Source organism: Sciurus vulgaris, assembly GCF_902686455.1.
Source record: "Sciurus vulgaris genome assembly, chromosome: 12".
NCBI classification, from domain to species: domain Eukaryota; kingdom Metazoa; phylum Chordata; class Mammalia; order Rodentia; family Sciuridae; genus Sciurus; species Sciurus vulgaris.
Window position 1 is genome coordinate 111,186,948 of NC_136473.1, and position 10,001 is coordinate 111,196,948.

A 10,001-nucleotide genomic window follows, 5' to 3' on the forward strand; every position below is an offset into this window, starting at 1 on the left:
CTCGGACATAATTAAACTGAACAAAAAGACAGCTGCCCTTACCTTTCTTTTTTAATCACCAACATGCAGCCTAGGGATTACAAGCTTTGGGGTGATTCAGGGAGGATTATTCTTTCATTAGCGTCCGGGGTCAGTTCCAACACAACGTCATAAGAGCCTTCTAAGATAGCCTCCCATGCCAACAGCTCTTCTGCTCCCAGGTCTGGAAGGTTAGATTTTGGAAGCCACCAGCAACATCATCATCAGACCCCAGACGGCTAATATTTGTAACCACAAACATCACACAGAAGTGCCTTCTGCTCCAAGTGTCCAGGCACCTGTGAGAACGTCTTTCTAAATCCCCAGCATAGTCTCCATGATGAGTAGGACGCACACAGCCTCTCCTCCATGTGACAGGAAGACGTTCCTGCCCTCCCTCCAGGTGCCCTCCACAGCCGCCCTGCCCTCGGTGCTAACCAGGGGACACGGACACGCTGACCTCAAGTGAAGGCATGGCAACAGGAGAAAGGAAAAGCACATGTTCATCCAAAGCCCCGGAAAACCAGAGAGCTGAAGTCTCTCCTCTCCACTGGTTGGTACATGAAGTGCGGGGGACAGCATGGCCAGCAGAAGCAGACGCTGCCCGTGCCCCTGTGAACTAGGACGGCTGGAAACCACCGGCTGAGTCAGGTCAGGGGAGGCTGCTGAGCACGGGAGGCTCACTCTGAAACCTGGGGGTTCAACAGGAGGGAACCTGGCAAACAGGAGGAATATGGGCAGCCAAAGCCATGGGTGCTGAGACCACAGGGCAAGAAGATTCATGGCAGGAAGCGGGGCTACCTGGGCCATACGAAGACGTCCGGGAGGCAGAGGCCAGACCCCCAAGACCACGCAGTCGTGGAGGCTGCAGGGTGAGCACCGCCCCACACGATGAAGAACGCGCTTGAAAGGGTCACCCTAGCCAGCCACAGTGAAGGGCAGGGGGGACAGCACCAGCCACAGTGAAGGGCAGGGGGACAGCGCCAGCCACAGTGAAGGGCCGGGGGACAGCGTGGATAGCAAGCCAATAGACAGCCTTGGCATCCCCAGCCAGTGACGCGAGGTCTCGCACCGTCCGTGTTACGTCTCAAGTCACAAATGTCACATCTACTTCCCTGCTAAATAATCGTGAGTCTCATGTGGGCTCCTTTAGCCAGGCACATGACTGTGATCCCCGCAGCTCGGGAGGCTGAGGCAGAGGATCACAAATTCAAAGTCAGCCTCAGCAACTTAGCAAGGCCCCACCTCAAAACAAAAAATTTTTAAAAAGGCTGGGGGGTGGCTCGGTGGTTAAGCACCCTGAGTTCAACCTGCTGTATTAAAACAAATTTAATAACAAATAAATGATAAAATGGCCTCCTTTAGCTTTCAAGGACTGGTTCCGTGCTCAGACTCAAGGATTTGGTGCACCAACTCGGGTTTTCTTCTTTGTGTGATTTCTATCCTTTCCAGAGCAATAGCCCCTTAGCTAGCTTTATTTTCTACCCAAAGTAATATTCTCACTATTAAGTATGATGTTAGCTTTTTTTAAATATAGAAAATCTTTCCTAAGTTGAACAATTCCCCTGCACTCCTATTTTACTGAGAGTTTTGTCACGAGTGTCTGATTTTGTCAAACGCTTTTCCTGCACCTATCTATGCAATCGTGATCATGAGATGTTTTTCTTTAGTCTACTAATGTGATGGATTTCATTCATTGATTACCAAATGTTGAACCAGCAGATCTGGAATAAATCCCACTTAGTCATGGTGTAGGATTCTTTTTTGCATCTTTAGATTCGACAGATTCAATGTACTAATATTTTGTAGAGGACTTTTGCTTTTATGTCCATGAGAGATACTGGTCTACTGTTTTCTTGTAACACCTTTGTCACCTCACCAAAAAGGACACGCAGATGGCAAATAAGCACAGGCAGACATGTTGCACATCACACATTATCAGGGAAGGGCAAACAAAAATGAAATGGCACTTTAACACCTGCTCAGGTGGCCAAGTCCAGAACTCGGAAGACACCACCCACGGCCAACAAGGACGTAGAGCAACACTGGCTCCTGTTCACTGCTGGTGGAGCGTGACTCAGGCACCTTGGAAGGAAGCCAGGCAGATTCTTACAAAACCAAACTCACTCACACAGTGAAACCCACGTCACATCCCTTGGTATCTACTCCAAGGAGTCGAAAACTTACACACACACAATGATCCACACACAGGTGTTCACAGCAGCAGTTTTGCGGGTAACTGCGGCAATCTGGAAGTAACAGAGATGTCCTCCAGCAAAGGAGCGAGCGGACTGTGGCACGCCCACACAGTGGAAGTGAAGCCAAAATTAAAGACAGTTAGTGTAGATAGATGATGGGGTCAGATCAAGAAGATGGAGGCTGGTTTGGATCCAGGAAGTTGGAGACCACCCTGGGAGACTGGAATGTCAGTGTCTCCGGAGCCCTTTGGTCACCAAGATTACCTGCCTAGACTACCCCCCCCAAGAGGCTGGGACAGGAGTTGTTCATTAACACCCCCTGGGCTGCTACCTGCCTGGATCCTCCATTTGGCCCTTCCCCTGCCCACCTGCTTCTCACCTTCTGGCCATCCCACTGCAGCTCCTGGGCCTGGTCACATATGCAGGAAGGGGAGAAATCAGCGGGCAGAGAGCAGGAGAACAAGGAAAGTAAGTCTGTGAAAGGGGCAGGGCCCTCACTTCTTGGGATACCAGAACACCAGCCATGGCCCCTCTCCCTCCCGTCGTCTCTGTTCCCACCTTAAATAAAACCTGCTTCATAGAGCGCTCCTCCAACATCTGAGGGAGCAGAACTGTCACCGGTAACTCGTCAGGAGGTTCCCCCCACTAAAGAGAAGTGGGTCTGGAGCCACGAGGAGACCAGGAGGGCGCCCGTGGAAGAAGCCAGTTGGATAAGGCTGCGGCCCAGGCGGAGCTGCACCAGAGAGGGCGCCAGGGCTGGGAGGGGTGGAGGGCAGAGCACGGGGCTGGGTCAAAGGACCGTGTGACATGGACAGACACAGTCACTGTGAACTGGCCCACAGAATGCCAAGCCCCACTGATGGTCGATGGTCGGATGTTGCCTGCGAACTCGGGAGCCACGGTGCCGCAGGTCCGTCCGTGTAGGCACAACTCCGTGGGGCCGTCGCAACGTGGCCAACACGCACTAAGGGTGCAGAGGACGCACAGGAGAGCTCCACCTTCTGCTGGTTTTTGCTGGGATCCTGAACTGCTCTAAAAAAATAAAGTCAAACTTGACAATTGAAGCACTGTCTTTAAAGAAAAAATTTTTAAAACGATCACCTAAAGAAAAAAAGTTTAAACTATCACCTAAAATTTTAAGCCCAACCAAAAAATATCTTTCAATGTAAAGGCAAGTCGTTTTTTCAGACAAACAAAAGCTGAGATAATCCAACAGTAACAGAATTAAATTTAGAAATTATTAAAGTTGGTTATCTGTAGGCAGAAGAAAGTGGTGTCTTTAGATCTAACCAAAGCAGAGCACAGAAAATGGTAAAAATATGGGGAAATATCATACATTTTTCTTATTAATCTTTTCAAAAGGTAAGTGTTTGAAGCCAAAGTAACAACGTACTGTGGATTTCACAACGTGTGGAAGTGAAGTGTGTGGCGAGGAGCTCACGGAACCCCAAGCGGGTGGAGGGTCTGACGAGGCTCCGAGGACATGCGTCACACCAGACGGACGCACAGACAGCCTAACAAGCACTAACAAAGCGGAGGTATGATAAACTAAGAGCGAAAACAAAATGAAAACTGAGAAGAAAAAATCTCTGTGAATCCAAAACAAGGCAGGAAAAGAAGGAAAAGGGAAGAAACGGGTGCACGACCTAGGAAACCAAGAGCCTAGCGACAAGCTCCCAGGAGACTTCCTAAAGCAGGGCTAACTACGTGCTGTCTACAGGAGATCCACTCTAACTACAGCGGCTCGGGTAGGTTGAAAGCTCAAGTCTGACCCCATTTTTAAAAAATGCTGGACTACCAGAGTTTGGATCTTTTGGGGGGCGGGGATTGAACCCTGGAGGGCTTGACCCCTGAGCCACATCCCCACCCTTTTGAGACAGGGCCTTGCAAAGTGGCTGAGGCTGGCCTGGGGTTACGGCAACCCAGGAGGCTGAGACAGGAGGCACGTGTTGAAGGCTTGGTCCTCTGAGTGGTGCTATTGGAGGGTGGTGAGGCCTTTAAGAGGAGGGGCCTTGTGGGGGTCTTTAGGTCACTAGGTGTGCTGCCACGGGGATGGTGGACCCTGCTCCCTTCCTCTTTCTCTTGGCCTCACATCCGTGGGGTGAGTGGCTTGGCTCTGCCTCGTACTCCTGTCTCACCACAGACGCAAAGCAATGGAGCCAGTTGATCGTGGGCTGTAACCTCCAAAATACACCACTCTTCACAAGCTGATGACCCCAGGTGCTTCATCAGTGACAAAAAGCTGACCCACACCACTACTGACGTCTTTAGGCCTCCCCCTCCCTCTGTGCCTCTCGCCCCACACTGGACAGGTGATAAGAAAGCCCAACTCCCCTCCATCTGGGGCAGAAGACCCGAACCAGGCACCCTCACCTTGCCCTGCTCTCCGGCTGGTTGGGAACCTGCCCGGAAGCCTCCCCTCCTTTCCCCAGAAGTAACAAATTTCTCACATCCTGTTGGTGTGTGTGGTATCGTGCCCCGATCCACCAACAGAGCTTCCAAGACGTGAAGACAGGGCTGGTGGGGCAGTGCAGGGGCAGAGGGCCCTGGGTTCCTTCCCCAGCACTGCGAAAGCAAGCAAGCAAAACACATGAAGATAACACGAACAAGTGGAAGAGAAACAAACACATAGCTGACATTTCCTCAAGAACTGACGATAGTGGGCTAGAACATGAACAGCTCCGTCCACCGACCTGACTGAGCTGACCCTCGCCGGCCGAGCACGCCACCTAAAAGTTGAGTGCACATTCTTCTGAAGCTGACAGGAACACCTGTCAAGACAGACCAAGGTGTGGGCCGTAAATCAAGGCCCAGTGAATATAAAAGGATGCACTCAGTACATCAGTCACATTTTTAAACGAATACAACCAATAAAACAGCTCTGCTTCTATATTCCATATGTCCTATTTGTTAGGTTGCCTCACACGACCAGAGGCTGGGTAGTCTCACTACGGTTACCTGCACCCTGGAGAGCCAGGGAAACAGTAGCCACTCCATTCAAGAAACAGGAAGCCTGAGAGCAAGAGGGACTAGTGTGGCAGCCCCAGTTGGCGGCGGAGGCCTGGAAGCACCCTGGAAGCCACCTACGGGAGTCCACGGTGGGGGCAGCGGCGGAGCCTGACATCTCAGGCAATGCCAGCAGCAACAGCCATCGGAGCTCGCCACACTGGGGCTTCCTCCACTTCTGTTCTTCGGGCCCCAGGCCGTTGGATAGTGCAGGTCCCCCCTCAGCTGGCTGTCCAACGTGTCAATCACCCATCTCCGTAGGCCCTCTCACAGACCCACCCAGAAGTGTACTTCATGAAATTCCTGGGCATCTCTCATTCAAGCTGACAATCAAGATTCACGCATGTGGTCTGATGACGGTGAAACTGAATTCATTTTACTTGTAACTGCAGTCTTTTTTTGGCTTAGTGATTCCTCGAAAGTCATAATAGATATCTGTAAAGTCCTCAAAATGCTTAGAAATTAAATATACCTGTAAGTAATCAACAGATCAACAAGGACATCATAGGAAAACAAGAAAATATTGAACTGAATTAAAATAAAAACACATCAAAATTTGCAACATGCAACTAAAGCAGTACATGAGGGAAAATTATACCTCAAACTGTACTAGAAAAAAATTTTGAGGTGTGGTCTTGCTCTTGCCCAAGCTGATCTCAAATGTCTGGACCTCAGCCTCCCAAGTGCTGGGATTATAGGCACACACCACCAAAGAAGTTTAACATCAACGATTTTAGCTTCCACTTTGAAATAGTCCCAGGGTAAATATGAGGAAAAAAAAAATAAGTAGTGAAAATCTATGAAATTGGCTCTTTTACTGTAAAATTTCAGAAATGCAAACAAAACCACAGTACTCTGACTGATCAGACACCAGGTAACTACCACTTGATGAGAAGGCATGATTGGCACCCAGAAGTATTCTGGTCTCCTCCCAATCACCACCTCGCTGCCCCTCTCAAAGTAATCACTACCCTGTTATACAAATGACCTCTTGCTTTTCACTATAATGTCACCACCTAGGAACAATCTTTGTTTTAGTCTTTTAAATTCTACATCAATAATACAATAACTTATTACACGTTTCTTGACCACTCACATCTTCCTTTACTAAACATATGTTCAATTCTTAACAGGATGATTTGTGTTTAAAAAGACAATTTTAAAAACTAATGAACCTCTAGCTACACTGATTAAGGTAAAAAGAGAGATAACTCAAATAACCAAAGTTGAACTGGAATACACTGGCCTAAACCAGCCTCTGCACCTGACTGAAAAGTCTGGCCCAGTGCAGGCTCTGTACATGATGAACGGTACTCTAATGTGTCAACAGGGGTAAGCCAAGAGCATACCCCTATGACCAAGCAACTGAGTCTCAGCCAATCACAGGCTGCTGACTGATCAGACAATATGCACATCAGGCAAATGCCAACTGTGACCAATCTTGATTTTGTGTATCACTTCCTCTTCTCTGGCCATAAATATAACCCCACACCTGGTGGGGTGTAAGAGGTGGGGTAGTCCATTCATATTTGTTCTGGAGTGCTATCCAGTTCTAGAATTGTTTTCTTGCTCGAGTAAATTTTGTTAAATTGAACCAGTCTGTTTTTCTTTTAACACTAATATCAGCAACAACAAAAAAAGTAAAAAATCTTACAGATATAAAGAATAAGGAAACATGAACAACTTTCTGCCGATTAATTTGATAACCTAGTTTATATAAAATAACTAAAACAGTTACAAATGCAGGAATATTCCAAAATACACATTTAAGAAATTTTCTTACTCTTTGAAAACCTTCAAAACTGTCCTCAGACCCAAGTTAAACCCCAATCACTTAAAAAACAGGACAACATGCCAATGTGGGGAGGGAGGATCCTTTTAAGTGCCTACAATATGTGATACACACTCAGAATTCAGGATAAAGATGTGGTCTTTTCTTAGAGTTGTACAATACTCATGGGGTTTAGTGATTCCTGGGAAACAGACAAATAAGAGACACCACTCGATTTCTTAAGAGCATAACGCTACCGTTTATTGGGGGCGAGGGGAAGAGGAAAGAGCATGGTTGACAGCAACTCTTTCTCTCTGAAGTAGGTTAGTCAAAAGAAAACAGTATTATATGAAAGATTTTCAAGCATATATTTCTGGATACAAAAATTCAGCTATGCAATAAGTAGCATTCAAAATTAGTTGTATCTATGCAATTATAAAAAAATTTATTCATGTTATAGCAAAGTGTTTTAGAAGTTTGTCACCTTAGAACAGGCATCCTGCAGTGTTCTGAGGCAGGAGGCACACAAATTCACCAAAGGCTTTTTTTTGGTGGTGCTGGGAGTTGGACCCAGGGTCTGGTGCATGCTAGGCAAGGATTGCACCCGAGCCCTCACCATAGGCTTTTGAACATCCTCAGTCCCAACTTCACATCTAGAATTTACACAATCAACGGAAGATCAGAATTCAGAGGGTTTCTTCTTCCTGTCCTCATTCAAGGTTGCTAAGTCGAGCAAATACAATGAAAAAGGCAAAATGAATGGTTTGCATAGCAGAAAGATCACGAAGTCGAATGTAAACTCATTTCCTATTGTAGGGGGATCTTGGACGGGCACCTCACACTGGCCCAGTGCCGGTCTCTATTCGCACTCTGCGGACCCAGGAGAGGGCTCTGGTGGACAGTTGCCATTGTGTCAGGGACCACGTGTGCTGCTGCCGCTTTCCTTCTGTGGCTGCTTATTAGACACAGTGATGTCGCTCTGTTGTGAACATACAGCCTCACCGTTACGCTGCTGCGGACAGACCCCATTCCCACAGCAAGGACTGGGCTGCTTTCCATCAGCTTGTCCTTAGAAAGCAACTCTGAAGCCCAGCTCGCCTGGCAGCTCCCGCTCGGAAGGCTGCGATTCTGTCAATGCGCACTGACCAAGGCTGCCAGGCCCCGCTCACCTCACTGCAACCTGACCCAACAGGGCCTCGCTCCAGGGTCGGCCGGGAGCACTGGGGAGTGTCACCCCTGCACCTGGAAATAACCAAGTGCAACCCAACGTCCTACCTGAGTGAACCTGGTCACACGAGTCCCCTGCACTTTCCTCTTCACCAGACCAAAGTACCCAGTGTTCCAGGACTGCACAGAACTCTGTGCTGGAAAGTACTTTGAAGGATGGCCTCCTGACCAACCTCTTCAGCAAAAATTTAGCCTTCTACGTTGTTTGGGGTTGGTGGGGAGAAGAGGGGGACAAAGGTTTTAGGGATTAAACAGACAAATCTGCATTTAACTTCAGCTGAGAGTCAATTTGCTTTTTTAAAAATACTATCTATAAACTCTTGCATGTGTCAAAATTACAAAAATAAATATCTTGGATGTGTAGTAAATTTTAAAAACAATGCCAAAAGCTCTAGCAAATAGCTTCACATACCTTTAAACACTTGGGTTTTTGTTTTGTTTTGGTTTGGTTTTTTTGTTTTTTGGGTTTTTTTTTTTGCTGAAATGAGGTTTTAGGTTGGGTTGAAGGATTTGCTATAATCCCTCAAGTGACTCTGGTCAGACTCCCCTGAGAGATGAGGGAGGCCTGGGCAGGCTGTCTCGAGGGAAAGGGCCCTTGGCCTCACGTCCCTGCTCGGCTCCTGGGGCATCCTGCCCGCCTCAGCACTGGCCCTGCAGCACTGCCCTGCTCGCAGGCTGTGGGAAGCAGGGCCACGCCAGGGGACCCCACACCCTTCTAACGTAAGGCCCACTTGCTAACTGTCCTTTCTGTGGAAGGCAACTCCATTGCTTCTTGCTTTCTCCACATATAGCGACTGGCAGACAGGAAGTGGCACTCAGGCACACAAGCCACCAAGCCACTGTACGAGCCTGCTGGGTAGATGCTCCAGCACTGAGAGACCACCCAGGGGCCCACCTCGCTGGGTCTGAGCAGCAGCCACTCAGAGGAGAACCAAGGTTCCTAAGCGCCTCCTGCAAGACAGCGGCGGAGGCAGGGAGCTGGTGCCCCACCTGCCTGGTACCAAACAAGCGGCCTCAGAGCCTGGAGCAGGGACTGGGCAGTGCTCCCGGGGAAGCGCTCACAGAGCCCGCGGGCCAGCCAAGAGAGTGGCAAGGGCTCGCGCAGCGGGAAGCACAGCCCCGGGTGAGCAAGCACACCTGCCACACGAGGTCCCCGCAGACGGCTCCTCCACTCCTCCATCACAGGTGCCTCCTTCGCCCAGCAGTGAACGGGCAGGGTCCACGGCAGCCCGCCTCGGGTCTACAGCCCCAACCCTGAACTTCGGCCTCACCTGCGAGGTCGTACAGACAGCGCACAGGGAAGTGGATCTCCTCCTCTCCAAGCGAAACGAGGAAAGAGGCAACCAAAGGGAAAGCTGGGGAGGCTGCAGGGTCCAGGGAGGCAGGACCACGCAGAGGCTGCCCAGTGCTCTCAGCGGAGCTGTCTGGGCAAGCCAGCCAGAGGCCTGGAGAGTCAGGGAGGAGCCTGCCCAGGACTCTCCCTGGCGCCCTTTTCTGGAGGGAGCTGGGAAGGGCTGGCCTCCCTGGAGCAGCTGCTTCTCCATGATGAGGGGACAACAGCTGTTGCTGGCAGTCACTGTGAACATCGAGAGGATGTGTGGCAGCGTTCACAGTGCAGGACACACACTTCTAAGTGTTTGTTAGATAAATTAATGGCCACATGTTCATCCTGTCACTTCTGGGGTCACCAGTATTTCTAAGACGAAGCAGTAACCCTACCCTTCACAGGGGGTGCTCAGCCCAGCTGGGCCCTGGCGCATCTCTCTGGCACCCGGCAGCTG

General features: G+C 49.5%; 1 protein-coding gene across 4 annotated transcripts in view; it reads right to left on the reverse strand.

Moving 5' to 3' along the window:
• Positions 1–3,103, reverse strand: part of TBX19 (T-box transcription factor 19) — a 34,113-nt gene extending 31,010 nt beyond the window's left edge. For 3 of the 4 annotated variants that reach the window (XM_079106590.1, XM_079106588.1, XM_079106587.1), the window contains exons 1-3: positions 2,775–3,103; positions 2,596–2,625; positions 2,206–2,267 (exon numbers count right to left, since the gene is read on the reverse strand). In XM_079106590.1, the coding sequence (XP_078962716.1) occupies positions 2,206–2,267; positions 2,596–2,625; positions 2,775–2,813 (131 nt within the window). In that variant the 5' untranslated portion in view covers positions 2,814–3,103. The remainder of the gene's footprint in view (positions 1–2,205; positions 2,268–2,595; positions 2,626–2,774) is intronic. The other variant, XM_079106589.1, reaches the window with a different exon arrangement.
• Between the last annotated feature and the right edge of the window lie 6,898 nt (positions 3,104–10,001).